Source organism: Phodopus roborovskii, unplaced genomic scaffold (assembly GCF_943737965.1).
Source record: "Phodopus roborovskii unplaced genomic scaffold, PHOROB, whole genome shotgun sequence".
Classification (NCBI taxonomy): Eukaryota; Metazoa; Chordata; class Mammalia; order Rodentia; family Cricetidae; genus Phodopus; species Phodopus roborovskii.
Genome location: NW_026126558.1, coordinates 9,420,346 through 9,441,182, shown reverse-complemented (window position 1 = coordinate 9,441,182; position 20,837 = coordinate 9,420,346). Strand labels below are relative to the sequence as shown.

The 20,837-nt window shown below is 47.1% G+C and overlaps 2 protein-coding genes across 4 annotated transcripts in view; both read right to left on the bottom strand.

Moving 5' to 3' along the window:
- Mbtps1 (membrane bound transcription factor peptidase, site 1) overlaps positions 1–2,934 on the bottom strand; it is a 55,967-nt gene extending 53,033 nt beyond the window's left edge. For both annotated transcript variants that reach the window (XM_051201634.1, XM_051201635.1), the window contains exon 1: positions 2,850–2,934. The gene's annotated coding sequence lies outside the window, so the exon portion shown is untranslated. The remainder of the gene's footprint in view (positions 1–2,849) is intronic.
- A 3,737-nt stretch (positions 2,935–6,671) lies between these two features.
- On the bottom strand, positions 6,672–20,767 carry Hsdl1 (hydroxysteroid dehydrogenase like 1). Of its 2 annotated transcripts, none has more exons than XM_051201407.1 (5): positions 20,660–20,767; positions 13,112–13,337; positions 11,851–12,296; positions 11,450–11,677; positions 6,672–8,834 (listed from the first exon to the last, which is right to left on the bottom strand). In XM_051201407.1, exons 2-5 carry the CDS (start codon positions 13,329–13,331, stop codon positions 8,736–8,738), a joined length of 993 nt encoding a protein of 330 aa, XP_051057364.1. In that variant the 5' UTR covers positions 13,332–13,337; positions 20,660–20,767; the 3' UTR covers positions 6,672–8,735. The 2 variants fall into 2 exon arrangements, with proteins under 2 accessions (XP_051057364.1, XP_051057363.1); XM_051201406.1 differs by lacking the exon at positions 20,660–20,767 and adding an exon at positions 20,325–20,390.
- Positions 20,768–20,837: the final 70 nt, after the last annotated feature.

Below are 20,837 nucleotides of genomic sequence, written 5' to 3'. Positions count from 1 at the left end.
GGTATAATTTAAATATATCTGAAGTTATCTGCTTGAATACAATTTTAAAATCTAATTCAGGTGAGAGGAAATGACCCATATCACAGTCATCTAATTATGCCACCATTCTCTGTCTCTTAATAAACTAGTTTACTGAAATAACTCCAGTGAAGTCTAACTGTTTAAACCATGAAAGGGTACTATTCAATTTAATTAAAAGTTGGCTGGAAAATGACCTCTTTTGTAACTTAATTGCATAGTTGGCTGTATTCCCACTGTTAAACAGGCTACCAATTAAGCAGTGCCAGAAGATAACTCTCTTAAAATAAAGGTGCATATGGAGGACTCAATGAGGTATCAGTCAGTGTTGAGTGAACAGAGAAGCCAAGGCTTTTCCTGCCTCTCCCTGCAGTTTGCTCTAGGCTCTTAGCAGTCTCTCCTAGTACCTAGATATCTAACAGGTACCAGACAACCACAGATGTGCCACCAAACTTCCTACTCTCCTAATTTTATCTGAAATTCATTCTTTAAGGAAAACAAACCACTGTCAAGATTAATAGAGCCTAAAATTGGAGAGATGACTCAATGGTTAAGAGCATTTGCTACTCTTCCAGAGGACCCAAGTTCTATTCCCAGTTATCCACATGCTCACAACTGTCTATAATGCCAGCTCCAGGGGATGTGATGCCCTCTTCTGGTCTCCTCAGGTAATTGGTACACATACATACAGGCAAAACTCTCATATAAATAAAATAAGTAAATAAAAATAAAAATGATTAATAGGACTAGTCAGATGATCCCATAAGGGCACTTGCAATGCTGGCCTGATGACCTGAGTTTGATTCCTGGTAATAAAGAAAAGAGAACCAACTCCACAGTGGTCCTTTGACTTCTACATATGTGCTATGGCACAATATGCACTTATACATACATACCATACATACATGGATTTGTGAAACATATCAAAACAAACTTTCCACTAGGAAAGAGAAAGCAACTCATTTGTCACCTCTTTAACCTACCTCAGTCTGTCTTAAACTCTGCCACCTCCCAAAACACCAAATGGAAGGTCTGTACCCCTTAACATTTCAGATCACTGGTTCTGATCCCGTCTATACCATCCCCGAAAGGCTAGAGTGATTTGCAATCAAGAGTTGCTAACAGGGGGCTGGAGAGATGGCTAAGCAGTTAAGAGCACTGGATGCTTTTCCAGAACACCTGGGTTCAATTCCCAGAACCCACATGGCTTCTCACAACTGTCTGTAACTCCAGTTCCAGTGGATCTAACACCCTCACACAGACATGCATGCAGGCAAAACACCTGTGCACATAAAATAAATCATTAACAACAACAGCAATAACAACAAAAGAGTTGCTAATAACGAACAATTTTCTACCCAGAAGAAACCACTCCTTGGAGGAGCTGAGGAGATGGTTGGGGGGGGGGGGAGACAAGGACATGAATTCAGATCCCAAAATTCACACACAAAGCTGAGCAAGCCAGTGCACACCCATAACGCCAGCACTGGGAGGCAGACACAGAGCCATCCCTAGGGTGCACTGCCCCATTAGTCTAGCTCAAAACAGTAAGCTCCGGAATCCCTGTCTCAAAAAGAGAAGGTGGTGCACCGAGACACCTATAGGGCTCTGGCCTCCATGCACAAGTGCGCACACACATACACACAGGCTTCCCCTTCAGGGGAAGATCATCTACTGCCAGGCAGAGAACAGAATCAAAGAATATAAGAATATGATGGCAACAAGAGAAAAAGAAACTGTCTAGAAAACACCTTCCTTCATTCTTAGGTGATGGGGTGGGAGGGTGGTGGTGGTGGGGGCAGAGAGCTGCCAACACCACATCACCTTTTTAAATGGTAACAGCCAACTCTTGGTTATGCAGGGTGTTTGAGGACTGCAGGAGTCCTAATGAGTAAGAGTGTAGCTCAGGTGGCCACCTCCAAAAAACACATACTGGAAGACAAAACCTTCTTGGCATAAGGTGTTCCACACAAATGGGAGTGAGGGAATTCGGGCTGTCATACAATGGACTATCATTCTGCGATAAAAAGGATGAAGTACTGATTCATGAGACCAGATGAATTCTGGAAACAAAGGACCACGAAACCAGACACAAATGGCCACATTCGACTCCTGACTATTCCCAAAGGGCATATCTAAGGAGACAGTATATCCGTTAAGCTGACAGAATAAGGTTATGGATCACAAAAGGGTACCAGGGGTCTTTGGAAATGGTTCCCAAAGTGGTTGTGGTGCTGACGGCGCAGCTCGGTATGCTGATGCCCTTTGATATGGACGTTTTATAAAAATTAAGTTCTTACATTTAAAAACTAACGTTAAGGCATGTGTAGTGGTGCACGTTCTTAATTCCAGCACCAGAAGTGGAGAAAGGAGGATCAGGAGCTCAAAGCCAGTCTGACCTATAATTAGACTGTCTCAAGTATTAAGGGTTTTCTTTTTTCCTGTGTAAAAACTAGTTTTGCAGATTTTAATGGAAAGAACTGCTTTTCTCTCCGTCCGGCTATTCTTTAGCTTCCTAACCTAGAGGCTGGCACCCAGAATCAAATCTTCAAGTGGTCCTTCTGTTACCTCAAAGCGCCACTCGAAAATAAACCCACAGTAAATGCAAATACGAGCCTTAATGTGCAGGGACCTGCAGGCCCGTTCTCCGGGGCTGGCGGCCGCAGGGCCCTGCAGAGGAGGGCGGCGCGTGCGCACCGCGGCGCGCAGGCGCAGGCCTGGCCGCTGCTCCGGGTGAATTTCTAAACAGCGGTCGCCGGCGGCCCCCACGCGGGGAACGAGCGGCCGTGCCTAGGGCGCAGCCAGCTATCGCCCGCGGCTAGCTGACGTACCTGTGTCCGCCTCAGGCTCGAGGTCTGCGGGCCCGGGGGAACGGCGCCTCCGCCGCGAACACGCCTTGACTCTCCATTTGGGGGGTGGGGATGTTTACTCGCAAGTCTCGCGAGACCACGCGGCTGAGGGGGCCAGAAGCGGCGGCCTTTCGTGCCCCGCGAGCCCGCGACCTGCGTGCGCGTTCCTGAGGTCCTGGCACCAGAGGTGAGAGGAAGTCCAGAGATCTCGCGACGTTTGCGACCTTGGGGCAGGGGCGGGGCTAGCTGCGGGGGACACCGGTTCTTGTAGTTCGCAGGGCTTGCTGGCCAGGAGAGTAGGGAAAGAACACGCACCTTTGCGCAGCTGAGGGGAAGGACTGCTATCCAGTTTGTGCGCATTGCTTAACTACCTCCATAGCCCCAGCTTCTAATGGCCAGGGACTATGGGTCCTGCTAATCTACACATCATAGTCCCAAAGGCTGAGAGCCTCTGATAGCCTGGGTCTATGCGCCGATCTAAACTAATCCCCATTGCTGTTCAGATGACCCAAATCTATGCGTTCTCCTGAACTGTCCCATGGCCACAGCTGCCAAGAGGGCCTCTGATGGCCTAGTTTATAACTACTGCCAGGGGCATCTTGCACCTTGAAAACCAGAAAGGGCGTTTATAACGCCAGATATTTATCATTTTAAACAGTCAATATAAAAGTCTGCCTGGCAAAATGTACTTGAGCGATTTAGACACCAGAAGGATAGGCCTATTCTCGGTCTTAATTTAGTACTGAGTTGGACCACAGTTGGCCCTGGCAAAACTTAAGTGCGGGCAGCAAGCATGTTCAGGTAATGTGAAAGAACAAGATAAAAAAGGGTGGAGGAAACAAGCAAACTTGGGAGCCAAGGAATACCACAGGTCACAATAAGCATAGCAGCTTACAGCCCTGCTCTGGGAAAGGCTTCCCCAGTTTATCAGCTCTTGGAGGATGCCCCCTGACCCCTGGCTCCTGCTTGCAAAGGAAAGTCTAACCCAGACCTCATTCAAGACATTAGAAGGGAGGAATCCAGGAGGGTGGCTCCCCTCTGACCGACAGTCAGGTAGCTGGACAGCCCCAGTAGGAGTAGACACGGGGGTTTATATAGGAAGTCTTAGGGGGCAGGGTTTTCCAGGGAGATTTCTAGGGTAGTGACTGGTCGGAGTTCAATCCCTAAGCTCAGACTGACTAGATCTCATGCTCATGGATTGGTTATTTTTCTGCACAGCTTCAGGGACAGATTTGACTCTGGTTTCAGGGCCAGAGTGCATTTCTTTTACTGATCCTTTTTAGCCTTTTAGCTCTAATTTTAGGGCCACGGTGTATTTCTTTCACTAGCTCGGATTCTAGGGACAAAGTGTGTTTCTTTGGCTCTGCTCTGGGCGAGTTCCTTTAGCTGGTCCTCTTTCCTTACACTGTGCAGGGCTCTTCTGCCTTGTAGCTTGGGTGCTTAGTCACGGCAGTTTGGAGGTGAGAGAGAGGACTTGGACATTAAGAGTTCACATAAATCAGGTACGGTGGTACACTTTTAATCCCAGCACTCAGGAGGCAGAGGCAGGTGGATCTCTTGATTTTGGGGCCAGCCTGATCTTCAAAGTGAGTTCTGGGACAGCCAAAGCTACATAGTTAAACCGTCTCGAAATATTGGGGGGAAAGGAAAAAACAGAACAAAAAAAAGGCACACTACTCTTGTAAAGGACCCAAGTTTAGAGTCAGCACCCATACTGGGCAGCTCACAACCACCTGCAACTTCAGCTTCAGGGGGATCTTAAGTTTTTGGCCTCTGTGGGCCAGGTGCCCACATATGCACAGACCCACACAGGCATACAAAATTTTAAAAGGGAAATTTTGAGGTAGACGTGTGGTCTGTGGATATAGCCCCACACCTTGAAAACAGTATACTGTTTGTTCCCAGGTTCCAGTATATCCCATGCAGGGCCCATCATGCAGGAGATGCTATGCAGAGACCCTACTGTCTGCCCATTCCCAAGAACTTCCATCTTGCTCTCTGCCTACACTCCCTACTCTCCCAAGGGTGTCAGTCACTCTGCTGCCTGGATCCCAGTAACTACAAGCCTCCTGCTCACACAGGAAAAACAATAAGTTGATGGTATAAAGGATCCGTTAAACCTGCTTAGAAAATATTAAGTTACATGCAGTAGACTTTAGCTAAAGGAATGCTCAAGGCTGAACAGTGTGCTTACCAGACCATAGGACAGAAATGTTTGCACCTTGAACATAATTACAGATTAGGTTTGCCCAGTGTTTCTATTTGTTCACTAAGATTGCCACTTATTAGGGCCAAAACAAAAGGAGACACTGTGGCTCACAGCTAGCCATCAGGAATATTCCCCTATCAAAGAACATGCCTCTGTTGGACTGTCCAAAGAGACAGCACTGGGTCACAGCACCACTAAATCCTGGTTCTCATTAAGTCTAGGTTCTCTTACATGGAAGAGCAATTTTCTGCCAAGCAGGTGGGATGGCCCTGGTTAACACGCACCTAGGGGCTGTCTCAGGAGAAGTGACAAATACTTCATTGTATTACCTAGAGCCAAACTCTGGAACTGAATTGTAACTGTGAGCCCAGAAACTACTGAAGCTGATGGGGATTTCTGTCCTGCTTCCTTTTTCTGCAGTAGCCAGAACCCACTGGGAAGGCATATCGAGCCTACAGTATGCTCTTTATGTAGTGTTGGATGTTATAATCTTGAGAGGACTTCAGATGACATAGGACCTGTGCCATTACATGCTAACCTATTTCATTTGATTCAAGGAACTTAGGCATCAGCAGAGTTTGGTGTCCACGGAGCTCTCAGGACTGATTCCACACAGACACCAAGGGATAACTGCTTAACAACCATGCGAGCACACAGTTGCCAGAGCTGTCACTATTCAGTACTGAGGGTGCTGAAAGTGCATACACCACTCTCCCACAAACACATCAAAACTCAAAGCACATAGGAGGCACTGACAGTCCTAAGTCAGGGACTGAATCAAGTTCACTGTGGGTAGGTAAGAGTAGAGGCTGAGGGCACTAGGCATCAGGTCTGAGAAGACACCACCAAGCCTCTAGAGCTCATATATAGAGAAATTTTACATCACTGAGGTAAGCAAAACAAAAATGGCTGATCAGGAGGCTGGAGAGACGTTCAGCGGTCAAGAGCACTTCCTGCTCTTGCAGAGGACTTGAGTTCAGTTCCCAGCACCTACACCAGGTAGCTCACAACCACCTGTAACTCCAGTCCAGATAGCACTCTTTTTCTGGTCTTTGTAGGTACCTGCACACTTGTGGCATACACTCACACAGATACAAAGAAAAATAACATCTGGGCTGGAGAGATGGCTCAGGACCCAGGTTCGGTCCCCATCGCCCACATAGTATTTCATAACCATGTGTAACTTCCAGTTCCAGGGTATCTGATGCCTTCTGGCCTCCAAGGGTATCTGCACACATATGGAGAATATGAATTCTCTCTCTCTCTCTCCCCACACACACACTAAATCTTTAAAAAAACTTCAGAACTATATCTGTTCTATTTTTTCTTCCTATTTTTTAAAAGCTACAACTGATTTTGTACCCACAAAACTGAAATGGATCATGAGTCACCCCACCATCTCTACACTGCCAAGTTCCTAACCCATCCTTACCTACTCAGCCATCAGAAGAGCAAGATCTCTTGGGGGCTCTGCAGGCAGTAGGCACACTGGTGTGCCTTGTTGTTTAATCAATGACAATCATAGGTGTTGACAAGTCAACTTCTGCTCACTGTATCCACAAGGGGGGGGGGGACCCCTTCATGGCAGTGACACCTTCTGAAGGAAACAGTGATGCTTTTATTGTTACATTTCAATTCACAGGAGAAGTTACAAAGGCTCAAGTTCAGAGCTCCTCCTTCACTGGTAAAAACAAAACATGTCCACAGTGAGAGGAGTAACTCTCAGCAGAGGGGCAGATATAAGAGCTAGAAAGCCTAAGGATGTCTGGTTTGTGTCTTACTGGAGTCATGATCACTGTGCTCTGAATCTGCACCAATGATCAAGTTCTAGCTGAGTCCTGCTGAGGAGCCATTACTGACAGAGTGGCCCTCTTTTTAATCACACAGCAAGGACTCCATACTTTTCCTGGCAAGTCTAAATAATGAACCATGGAACCTTACACAGAACTCACAGTGTGTTCCTGCAATGGTTTTTGTTTCCTGAACCATGGTTTCACTATGTGGTTCACGACAGCCTTGAGCTCCTGAGCCCCCACCCCCATGGGATCATGCCTAATGATGTTTCAAGTGGAGTTGCTGTTGCTTATCACATATTCAGAATTCTCATAGAAGACTACAGCAATGCTCTCCTGCCACTATCTCCAAGCATTGAGTTCTGCACATGTTTTGAAGACATAATTGAAGACCGGAAGAACTTTAGGATCTAACCACTGATCTTCCGGATCCCAGTCACAGCTAGAAATGCTGCAGGTGATACTGTGGGCAAAGTGCACTTGGGCCTACAGGTGATGGAATGTCACCTGAAATAATTCCACACAAGTCCTAGCATTTCACCCATTTTCATTTCCCAGGTCCAGAATCAACGCCACAGTGTTAAGTGCCACATTCCCCCACTCCACCATGTAGTATCCTCTACGATATCATGACTTACATGTGCCAACTACAAAATCCTTACAAGTGCTTGATTTTCTGAGACAGAATTAAACACAGTAAGTTTCAATGCTCACCCATATTGTGGGAGTTTGTGTAAATTATCTTCACACCAATAAAAGCATTTGCTATAGTGTACACACTCATTATACAGGCCAAAAATGAGCTTCTAACATCATTTCCACAATACCTCATACCACACACAAAAGTTGCTCATATTTTAACCACTATTCCACAAACACTTGATGATTTTATCAACAATGCTCCTGGGATGGAATTGGATTACATAGAAAAGTGTATGAAAACCATCTATAAGCAGCTTTGAAGGGGTCAGTTACAATATGGATTACAGAGAATCACTACATAGCCACAACAATTAACTTAGAAATCAAAAGATAACCCATTACGTACCCCAATCTAGGAATGAAACCCTCCCATAGAGTAGAAAGACAACAATACTCAAAGGAAGCAGTGTCCACATGGTGAGCCCACGACAGAGTCGGGCAGGCTTTTACCATGTGGAAAGGAGTAACCCAGACTTTTATATGGTAAGGAACCCCATTTCCTCGTCCTGACAAAGTCTCTATTAAATAAAGTCATATCAGTAACATTGCTCAGACACACACACACAGCACATGGCATACACATGGTTCTAGGGAGACAAAAGAGAAAGGCAGTGTGCACACACACATGCCCTCACTTGGAGCAATGTGATGTGACACACATATCTACTACTAACACCACTTGCACTCACAGTTAGAAAATAACACTTTTCTGTTGTCATCCTGATGAACATTATTATTATTTAAGATAGGTTGTAATTATGTATCCCTGGCTGGCCAGAAACTCCCTGTATAGCCCAGACAAATAGAGAGAGCTGCACCTGTCTCTATCTCCCCATTGCTGGAATTAAAAAGACATAGCCACCATGCCCAGCCAGTACTATAATCACCTATAAGAGGAAAAGGTGATTTCCCTTACAGAAACTGGCCAGTCACTTTCTAAGTGTTAGGGAAGCCTTCTGTTCTGTTCTTAAGCTTCGTGGCTCTGTGCCCTGGGCCACCTATGTGGTCCCTGAGGTTTTCTCACAGACTGAAAGTCGGCCTCGTGAAAGATGGCAACACACTAGGTACTCAGTAAGAGACAACACACAGGTGAACTAAATTTTCCAAATGCCGGAATACTGCAGGTTGCTGTGACTTGGAGAAACTTCCCCTGAGCGTCCAGATTCAGGCTTGGTGGGATAAGGCCTCTTTCCGTAGGGAGCGGTGGAGAAGGTTTGCTCCCCAAACCCAGAGCCACTCAGGCATATACTGTGCAAAAAGAAACTACAAATGAAAGAAAGAGGGAGATGTAGTTAGAATCCCAAACCATCAAAGCTGAAGAAATAAGGTTACAGATCACTGTGGGCCCTAACCCAGTTAACAGACAGCTACTGACCACATTAAACAACAGGCACTCACCTCAGTTCATTCAAATTTGCACAAGGACACAATGCCCCATCGTGATGTCCACCAACAGCACCTATTCCCTTTCTGCAAGGTACTGGGAACATATGTCCTAAGTAAAACATACTAACTCCAAAGCGGAGCTACATCTGTACTATCCTGGACAGGTTTCATCTAACTCCAAGGAGGGGATGCAGCTGTGCCACCCTGAACAGGCTTCACTTAAACCCAAGGAGATGAAAAAGAGTCTTGCAAGGGTCCCTTAGGAGGACCTGGGAGTGGCTCATACAACACCATGGGCCCCTGAGACAGATGAGACCCTGGGAGTCCCTTGGTGGTACTCGTTATGTGTGTTTCAGGGTTTACTTAGTGGGAAGGGAGCCAAGTGGAGTCAACCAGAGAGCAGTTTGCCAGCATGCCACTCAAGTGCTGGCTCTCTCAGCAGCTGTCTGTAAGAGTGAAGGGAAGAGGAGTGATGAACTTTATTCTCAGGGTGCAGACATGTAGCACTGAAGCTTCAAAGGCACAGTCCTGAGTCAGGACATCTTCAAAATGGCCTTTAAGTTCGAACTGTACTTTATGATGAGCATCCCTGTCCATCACTAACCTCTGTAACCTTAAAAAGAGCATGAGCCAACTCTATGAAAATATGTAGAGCCTTCCTGAATAAATCCCTACGCCCTTTGTTATAGGAGACATTGCTCCAGAGACAATGCCTTTACTCTTCTTACCCTCTGCAGGTTCATCTTGGGTCTTGGCTATGCTACTTTGGGCTTTGCACTCATCTAGCTAGAAACTCATTGCACTCATTAGACATGGAAGGACTGAACCACTCTGAGCTGGGGTCAGAGTTTGGGAAGCAGAGGTACAAGAAGGGGTTTCAGGCTCTTTAAACTCTTTAGAGGTTGAGTCATGTCAAGGGTGCTGACCCATCCAGGCTTAAGAAAGCGGTGATCCTGGGGCAGCAAAAACCCAATAATGAAGTTCAGAAAGTCATCGGAAGGCATTGGCACTCTCTCTCTCTTAAACTTTGCTATTTTGAGACAAAGTCTTGATAAATTGCCCAGGCTAGCCTTGAACTCACTCCATAGCACAGGTAGGCTCTGCAATCCTTCTGCCTCATCCTCCAAAGTGGCTGGGATTACCAGCTTGCACTTATGTGAAGAATACATTCATCACTTGTCCTCGAAGCTGCATCTCTAAGGGGGCTTCAAGGCCTTGGGGCCACTTTCCAATTTTTTGTTTTGTTTTGAGAAAAATGGTCTCACTACATAGGCCAGGCTGCTCCCAAGTTGAGATCCTCCTGTCTCAGACTCTTGACTATTGAAGAGATGGCTGGGCTATCACAGCCAGCCTTAAACTACTTTTCAGGTTTCTCTGCTTAGTTCTCAAGTAAGTACAAACTCAGAAACGGCTGCTAATACAACTTTTTAGACAAACCTATAGCTCTGAGCCTATGGACGAATATAAGAGTTATCTGCTGATTTGCTCACATTTATTTTGTGGTGGTAAACTAAATTATCTTTATACACAACAGCCCCCAAAGTATTTAACTGGTAATCAGAAACACCCAGTAAATTCTAATCTGGGAACATGTATTTATATTCCAGATAAGAAACAAATTATCATATATCATTTAGTTATTGCCCTAGTGATTAAAAATCACAATCTTAAATATTCCATTAAGTTCAAATATTTTTCTTTTTTGATTTTTGAGACAGGGTTTCTCTGTGTATCAACTTTGACTACCCTGATACTAATTTTGCAGACCAGGCTGGATTCAAACTCACAGAGATTCGCCTGCCTCTGCCTCCTGAGTGCTGGGGTTAAAGGCGAGTGTCAACACACCCAGCAGAAGTTCAAATATTTTTCAAAATATTTTCATTACTTATTTGTGTGTGCATGCACGATATGGTGTGTGTAGACATCTGAGGACAACTAGTGGGAAGGATTCTCTCCTTCCAGCACATGGGTCTTGGAGATCAAACTCAGGTCACTAGACCTGGTGGCAAGTACCTTTACCTGCTGAGCCATCTGGCTGGCCCCAAAATACTCTTTTAAGAAAATCTTTGTTTTGTCTGAAAAAAAAAAAAAAAAAACTTAGGAAAAATTCTAGGTTTCCTGAGTAAATGAATCCAAGAATACATGAAGATTTTTTTGACATGATAGTTATGTGCTTTTGGCCCTATCTTAGGGTTTTCTGAATTGGGCTGTGCATATAGCTTTTCCACTTCAGACATCACCAAATGAACTCCCTATTCTCTGTACTGAAATCCCTACTCAAGCTCCCAGTATCCTCACATTCCCACACACACTGAAGCAGCCTGCTTCATGTCTTTTTTTTTGGGGGGGGGAACATGGGGGAGGGAGGAAACTTAAAAACTGTTAATCACCACACATGAGCATCTAGCACTGTAAGTGAAATCACTGGGAATTCCTAACCCTTAGTCCCTGGCATGGCTCACAGAGTTTTTGACCTGATGGCAAGGGGCTACCTGAATAGAGTGGGACCAGTAGCCTGTGGTCCTTCTCGAAATGCCCAGGGTCGACACAGCATGCTGTGCATACACTCTCGGCGAAGGTGCCAGCCACGGGCATCTGCGCAGGAAGCTGCCAGGTGCAGTCACACTGGTGGTCACGTAGAAAGGGATCAGACTCTGCACGAAGATCCCTTTAGAGGCATACTCATACTGCAGGGCTCTGCTGAAGTGGTCCAGATAGGCCTGGGGAGGGAGGAGGGCAGAGGAAGAGTACTTTGAACCTATAAGGACCTTGAAAGAAAACCCAGGAGCAAAAGACCTGCCTGCCTGCCTGTTCCCGTCTCCAGGAAAACTTCCAGCATAAGCAAATGAGAGCTGGCTACTCCCTGACTATCCCACAGAAAGAAGAGCCTGACCTTGGATGCAGAAAAGGCAGCTAGCTGTGGTGTAGGCTTGCAGCAGGAGCCGGAAGACACTGTGACAATGGCGCCCTTCTTTCTCTCCACCATTCCCGGAAGCACTATATGGACCATCAAGCTTGCAGCCGCAATGTTCACATTCACAATGTCCCAGAGTGTGTTCTCAGGAAGCTGGGTGAAATACTGGGGGTAAGGGTAGAATGCACCCATGTCATTCACCAGGATGCCAATGTCAATGTCTTTCAGGGCTTCTCGGATTGAAGCATAAATCTCCCGGCCTTTGCTGAAGTCCACCACCATGACAACTGTCTCCACTCTGTAAGTGTCAGCTATGTGCTGGGCCACAGCCCGCAGCTTTTCTTCTTCCTGGCTGATCAGGATGATGTTGAGTCCATGGTTTGCTAACTCCTCAGCATAGGCCTTCCCAATGCCATCTGTGGCCCCTGCAAGGCAAGCCAGGAGGCCTGAGCATGTTGAAGCATGGTATACTTACAGAGAACCACAGCTACTCATTGTCGTTCTCATCAGAGAAAAACATACACTGGAGGGAAAATGTGTAACATCTGTCAGTTAAGGATTATGTTCAATTGATAAGATGAATCATAATGGTAAAGATTCTCAGGCAGGAACTAGCAAGAGGGCTCAGTGGGTAAAGGTGCTTACTGCCAAGACTGATGACCTGAGTTCAAACCCTAGGCCCCATGTGGTGGAAGGAGAGAACTGACTCCCAAAAGTTGTTCCCAGACCTTTTACATGAACACATGGCACACACGCGCGCGCGCGCGCGCGCACACACACACACACACACACACACACACAAATGCATGCTCTCCAAGATATCCTGATGGACAAACCAGGTGCTGCTCATACTCAGCTCAGCCCACTAGAGAAGGGCACTATGTAGAAATCTGCTTCTAAACTTGACCCTGGCTTGCTTAGGTGTCAGGATGAGGTTTCTGAGAAAAGGAGATAAATCACAATGCAATTCAAAACAGGTAAAGCAATTCTGAGAGCTTTGAGAACCCCAAAGGATGATTTCTAAACAGAGAGCAGAAAAGATATATGAGGGGTAGGAAGGGGGGTGGCTGGGAACAGGAGCTGGAGTAATGAGGGGATGCCTCTGAGGGTAGGGCTCCCTGAAGTGAGGTGGGAAGAGCAGGCAGAAGCCTGCAGTTAAATTCTGCAGCTCCTTGCTGGAAGCACTGACTTAATAAACACAACCCAACCAGAAAGACCACTGGAGCTGAAGTCACATTACCACTGACGACGGCCCATCTTCCATACTGCTTGATGAGGTCGGGCCTGCTCCCCAGGCGAGGGATGAAGTGCAGCCTGACCAGGCTGTAGAAGTCACAGATGACCGTGATGCTCTTTCTGGCTGTGTACCAGGCTCCCACCAAGGCCAGTGCTTCCATATAGCAATTGCAAGACCTGGCGATTTCCCTGTACAAGAGGTAGAAGCTGTCAACCGCAGCCATGGCAACCTGCAAGGACAAGAGGAGAGTGAACTGCACTTTGTGGACAGAGTGGACCTCCTCAGAGGGAGGAGGGAGAACCCTCGCCTGCCTTCGCGACTCTATATTCAAGTAACAGTAACTCCTGAGAGCACACAGCCTGCTACTGTCACATGATCTCACTGTCTAGCACCTGTGGTTTAGGAAGTTCTTGCCTTCCAAGAGATTATTCAATAGAACTATTCAGTCACCAAATTCCTCCAAAAATCTTGACTCTGAACTACAAGTAGCTTGACCAAAAAGAAACATGAGTGCCCTACTTCCAAGCTGCAGGAGGCACAATTATCACTGATAGCAGCTGGAACGTGTCCAGCTCCTGGAATTGGTCAGTCAGCAAGTACAGAGACCTGCTACCTTGACAATGACAAGTAAGATAACATGCTTATTAAATAAAAGGAGCACTCACTCCCAAAATGTAAGGAGATGGTGTCCTTTTACAACAGCACAGCAAGCACCCTCCCTTACTAACTTGGATTGCCTGGTATTTTCCCCCTGGCCTCTAGGTATGAGAAAGTCCCACACACCTCTTCTAAGTGTAAACACAGCAAACACTAAAGGGCAGACACGTGGCAAGTATTGTGACAGGTGGCAAGGATCCAAGACAAAGGCAGGCATTTAACAATTAAAATACAAGCTCATCGGAGTATCTTAGTCTAAAGCAGAGGGGACCCTGGAGAAGTGAACAGAGGTCAGGCATGGTCTCGATGGCATGACCATGGCTAGGCTCCATCCTGGACAACAGCAGAGGAGCCGCTGTGGTCAGATCCAGTGTACACTAAATGGCCAGATGAGCCCAAAGGCTCACACACATAGTAAGACAGCTGAGATTACACACAGGAAACTAGTCTTTAAGTACTACCCCCTCTCCCTCAAGAAAAGAAAATGTAAAACTTGTGGGAATGACTTTTGGAAGGGAATCCATTTAATGTGAGAAGAGGGGAGTCCTGGAAACAGTCAACACAGTGGCAAAATGGTACATACAAGCTTTGGGGAAGGAGTGGGTGCCCTCTGTGTCTACTGTGAGGAAATTCAAGCTCTATCAAGTTTTGCAGAGGGAAGAAAGAAACAAAGTAACAACCAAGCAGAAACCTGTGAGCACACTGCCTCCCGAGTAAAACACACAGAGAAGCCTGAAGAGAAAACTGAGCAACTGCTGTGGGGCAGCTGAGATTCCACAGCCACAGACAGAAGACGCATGCCAGTAGGCTGCAGTGGCCTTAACCACACAAGGCATTTCCCCCACCCAGTAAGTTCCACACTTCACACAGGGCAGCAATCAAGCTGATGTGACAGTACGTTTTGAAAGCTTTTCTTAACCTTAGATATTGATGTGTACACGTAAGTTGGGAGGCTGAGGAAAGGGGAGTTCCAGTTTAAGACCGAAAAGCTGGGCTATTAAGTAAGACCTTGTCTCATATATATATCCAGGTGGTGGTGGTGAACACCTTTAATCCCAGCACTCGGGAGGCAGAGACAGGTGGATCTCTGTGAGTTAAGAGGCCAGCCTGGTCCACAGAGCTACACTGAGAAACCCTGTCTCGAAAACCCAAAATAATAATAATAGTAATAATAATAATAAATAAAATACATATAAAAATAAAAAAGTCAGACCCCAGTTGAACCTATGGTATATGCCTTTAATGCCTTTAATCCCAGCATTGGTGAGGCAGCGGTAGGTGGATCTCTGTGAGTTCAAAGCCAACCTGGTCTACATAGTAAGTTCCTGACCAGCCAGGGCTACATGGTGAGGAAAAATAAATAAATAGATAAATAAATAAATAAATAAATCAGGCCTATGGCCAGATCTGTAACCCCAGCTAGTGGAGAAGCTAAAGAGGGAAGATTGAAGTTCAAAGCAAGCCTGGAACTTAATGAAAAACATCCAAGGGGGTGGTGGAAGTGTGGCTCAGTGGCTTGTCCAACACGAAGTCCTGGCTACAAGCACCAGCACTGCAAAGAAAGGGGGTGGGGGGGGGAGAAAGGGAACAAAGGAGGGAGGGAGAGGAGGGGGTGATGAAGGGATGGCGCTACCCTCTGCCCTAGGTTTCCCAAGACTCTGAACACCAGTGAAGCAAACCCAGTGGAAGGCGCCTAACCTCAGAGGGGCTCTGTTCTCCTCACTGTGGGCCGCCCGTCTTCTCTCTGCTGCCTGCTGCCAGCTCTGTCCTCTTAGATGCAAGCTGTGAAGGGAAGCTAACAACAGATAAATCCCCAGCTCAGCTGGGGATACTTTATGCAAAACTAAGATCAATGCTTTCAAAACAAAGCAAACTTTTAATGCATGAGTCAGCAGCAAAGCAAAGAGTACACGCCTGGGGACAGTCCCCTGGCCTTGGAGGTACAGTGAAGAGGACATTCCTTCCTTGTCCTGACTCTCTTCTTCATCATCAGATAGGACAAAAATCCATCCAGGTGAGCTTGGGGAACAATCTGTACTGACCTACAGCACCTGAGTCTGGCAACTGCCTGCCCACATCAGGGACCAGCTCTGGTCCCTCCACCTACCTGTGGAAGGGTCACCCTCTCTGAAGACTACCTTCCCCAACCTCTTGAACTTTCCACACGAGCCACCCTGTGTAATCCATGCCCAAAGCCTGGTAGATTCTGACTGGCCTGCTTGAACCCGGGTGCCCAACACTTTCTCATTCCCTGGCAGGAAGGAGGACTTAAATTGGGGGGGGGGGCTTGGCAGGATTTTCCATTACCCCTGGAGTCCCTTCCCCAGCTGGCCACTGTCATGAACTGCTGAGACAGTGGCCCCACCAGCTATGTTGTGTTGCTTAGAAACAGGCGCTGGCAGCCATGGTGCCCTGGAGTCTTGACATGAGAAAACACCAGTCAGCCATTCCTCCCAGCCAGGCTAAGGTGAGATCTGACTCACACCCACCAAACTCTCAGAAGCCCTGTGGAGCCAAACACCAGATTTATGAATAAAGCACAAAGCCATCAAAAGACCTAAACGGATGGTCACTGACCTGGGTGGGGGAGGGGGTGGGGCCTTACACAGGAAAGTGTGCATGAAAATTAAATTATTCAAACAGGGCTGAAGATGGCAACTCAATGTTCCAGACCAAAGAAAAGTTGAGAAATAAATCAGGACTCCCCTGGGCCCATGTGCCTGGACACCCACAGAAAGATAACTGACCATCTATGAGGTAGGGCATTTGCAGGACTGCTGAGGGAGGGGGCAAAAACAACACACACAGATGAGTAAGATCCCTAGGACTAAAAGAGGACGGCTGTCTAGCCTGCCCCCACTCCAGGCACAGCCCTGAGGCATGACTGAACATTCCCATGTGTCCTTCCTTGGGGACAGGAAGGTCAAAGGCAGAACGAGTGGTATGACCACAGTCTCCACAGGGTCACAGTTAAGACCTGTGAACGACTCTGGCGGGCAACAAGAGTGAGGACAATCTTCCCTGGGGTCTCCAGAAGGACCCTGCTGGGGACTGTGACTTTGGTTTAGTGAGGTGGGCTTTAGTCTCTAAATTACCTTTCTTACCTTTAGAACTACAGGTAATAATCACTTGTTAAGTCATGTTACAGAAGGAAATATGGTAGACACAGGGGCAGATATTGGGAAGAAGGGATGGCCAGACAGATAATGCACTGTCAGTCTGGAAGACACTGCAACAGGCCCTCAGCCGTAACCATAGTGTTATCAGGAAGCTGAAGGGTGACTGTGTGACCCTGCAGGCTGGGAAGGACTGACAAGGCCTCCTGACCCTCTGTAGCCACTGGTGTGGTGCTCTTGTCTGGCCCTGGTATGTCCACTGAGTCTGTCTTGTACATAGAACCCTAAGTCATGTTTGGCCTTCTAAGCCAGCTTGTATTCAACCAACAGTCTTGAGGAGCAACCTCCTCCAGCCTGAGGACCCCTCTTCTCCTGTCAACCTAGCTCCACCCTCTGCTGCTCTGTCTCTAACACAGTATTTCATTTCTCTCTGACTTTTCAACTGGAGCTCAGGCCTCCAGAGGTCAGGAGCTGTGTCCAAAACCAATTTCTCCATATTAAATTTTTTTTTAAAAGGGCTGGGCATAGTGGCACATTCCTTTCATCTCAGAACTCAAGAGGCAGAGGCAAGTGGATGTCTGAGTTCAAGGACATCCTGGTCTACAAGTGAGAACATGTCTCAAAAACAAAAGTTTAAAAAGGAAACTAGAAAACACATTCCAAAATTTAAAAGCTACTATGTACAGCTCAAAGGAAAACAAAACACCTACCCAGTGACCAGCCCAACAAAAGCAGCATCCAACAAGTTCCAGGACACCCAGGCTTCCTCCTTATCCCCTCTTCTACACTGAAGGGCATACCCTCCTGAAAGCTGGAGTTGGTTTGTTTGTTTTTGAGGCACAAGCTGGCTTTGATCAGTGTTGTGAATGCTGGCATCACAGCTTGTACCCCAAACCAGCTGCTCTGGCTCTTTCTGTTCTGAAACACTCCACAATGATGCTGAGTGCTGCCTGTTTGAGTGGTTCCTGAGGAGTCCCCCAGTGTCCTGAACTGACCTGCACCTTCCTCTTCCAGAGTCTTCATTACTGGCTGAGGTCACAGTTTCGATGTAGGTCGTGAACCCCCACATACAATTTCTGCCCATGCTACCCACCTCTCCACCCAGGGCCACCACTTGAATTCTTAGTCACATCTCCTGGGCACTGGTGCAGGGGCATGCCACACAGTGGAACTCTGGGCCACAAGACACTCAAGGGTTCCACCCTACCTTGCCAACCCTTTCCACTGACAGACCTGACTCACCTGTCTCAAAGGTGGGTGTGCACACTGCCTCCTCTGTGCCACCTGCAGGAACACCCAGGAGTTCACCCTCAAACAGGGTGTGTAGGGGTGGTTAGTAATAGGGCCAAGACTCCTCTGAACTGTCTCTGCTACTGCTTCTCTATCTCTGAAATGCCGTTCCCATCGTTTGCCCCTCTTCCTACTGTATCATCTTCTTTTTCTCTCAGAATGACAAGAGTTCTTGACAGAATCTAGACACACACTCTCACTGCTATTTCTTGCTAGCATTGTTGATGAACTAGATGTTTCCAGATCCCTTCCTTTACTAGCAGTGCCCATCACATTTTACTTCATGCTAAAACCCCTGGCGGAAATTTCCTTACAGTATTTTCTAGAAGTTCTTCTGATTTAAGCCTGCAATCTTGGATTTAGTAATGGTGGAAACTGGTTTTCCTGCATTCAAAATGCTGTGTATACAATACTGCCTTAGTAAATACAATATTGCCCTAGTATATACAGTATTGCCTTGGCAAATCCCATCAGATACTGTTTGTGCCAGAGCTCAAATTTCACTCAAGAGAAAAAAAAAAAAAAAAAAAAAAAAACCCTGAAACTTTGTATCAGCATTCTGACAAATTCTCTTACAGTGTCCTTTGGTAGTCCTTATCTTCTTCTGCCTATTTTTGATCACTGATTGAATCAGCAGTGAGGTTGAGGGGGAAAAATAGCCACATGGGAACCAGAACTCAGAACTCTTACCCAAGATCCAATACCCTGAGATCCAGGTCTCTACTCAGGCACTAGGAATTAAGGCAACAACAGTCCACTCCTAGGTACTCATCTAAAATAACTGAAAATGTTTGCTTACACTAAAACTTTGCAAAGTGGGTTCCTATCAGCCTTACTCAAAGCAGCCGAAAGATGAAACTGCCAAAATGTCCATTGCGTGATGATCACAAAGTGGCCCAACCACGATACACTGGAATATCACTGAGCTCTTAAAAGGAATGTGGCATGAGTGTATGCTTTGGTGTGAAAATGTGAGGCTGAGGGAAATCCACAGACACAGAAAACAGATTAGGAACACTGACTGGGGGCAAGATGAGCCCAAACTGCAACTGATGGGATGGAATTTCTTTTGCTGTGGTGGGAGTTATCTGGAACTAGAGGGGTGACAACAGCCCAGCACTGTAAATATATTACAAAGTGCTAACTTGCACATTTCAAAATGGCTAAAATGATGGATTTTGTTATGTGAATTTTGCCTCAAATGATACATACATACACACACACACACACACACACACACACACACACACACATATCCGTCCACTGGTAACTGGAAAGATGGCTGAGGAGAGTAAGTGTTTGCTGTGCAAGCCTGAGGACCTGAGTTGAGATCCTCAGTAGTATGTAAGAGTGGAAAACTGTAGAACCAATTTGTAACCCCAGTATCGGGAGGGAAAAAAGCAAACAAGAGAATCATAAGGGGCAGTCAGTCCAGCTAAAGGAAACTATGGGTTCACTGAAAGACATTTTCTCAAAACATTAGGTGGAGATTAAGAGACACTGACCTGTGGCTTCCACGAACACACATACATGCAACACCCTCCCCCCATAACATACACACTCTGCTAATACAGTAATGTTGAACTCTACTTCTGAAATATTCCCAGAATGACTAGGGCCACTCTGAAAAAAAGATCCTGCCCTTGGGGATTAAGTTACAATACAACACACCTGTAAAAAGGGCTAACACTTCCCGGATACAATGAGAATTAGATAAGGTGATACACAAAAACACTTAAAACAGTGCCTTTCCCAACCAATCAATAAACCTTAGCCACTAGCCATTAGCCACTAGCCAGGGTTATTATTCAGGGTTCGATGTTAACTACCACTATTTGTACTGACCCGATTTTATGATAAAACTTCTAAGCGTGTTATCCCTACAGCCTCACTTGAACCACTCCTTCAATCTCACGAGGCAATACACATGAGGAAAAGGATGCAAAGTCACATCCCAGGATGTAACAGCTAAGACCTGAGACTAAAGCACGCTCAGAATCCTGGCTGGTGGTTCATAACACCCCTCCCCCCGACCGGCCCGTGGGAACCTGTACCCTTGCTGAGTCCTGGTTGTGGAAGAGGGACTCTCCTGCTCATTTCCCCATCTCTCCTCTGCGACGCCGGGCGACGCCCAGCGACTCTGCACAACCCACCCGGCTCTGCAGGATCTGCGCGCTTTCTTCAGGAGAGCTGCCATTCTGCATCAGTTCTGAATCCTAGAACCCATTCAGACCCAGCGGCGGGGAAGGAAGGATAAAGAAGCGGCGAATAAAGGGCGGTCCCAGGGCGTGTCGCGTGTGCTAGCCATGTAGCAAAGATGAGGCCCGGGACACCTGCTACCGCTGCTGAGTGACCGCCGGCAGCGCGGAACCAAGAGTTCGCAGCTACCGGGAGAGGCAAAGGGGCGTGGGGGCGTTCCCGAGGGTCGGGGTCCCCGGGGGGCGTGGCCATGGCCGGAAGTGGGGAGCGAAAGGCGCGGGCGCGTTACCTGCAATAAGCGGTGCGATCTCCGTATCCCGTCCCGCCACCAGTCCGCGCGGCCGCCGCCCCGGACTCAGCCGCAGGTCCGCTACCCACGTGATTCGATACGCACGCGTCGGGGTGGAGCCCTCCACTAGGCCCGCCCTCGGCGGCTTAACCGATTGCGCGTGCGCACTGGTTACCGT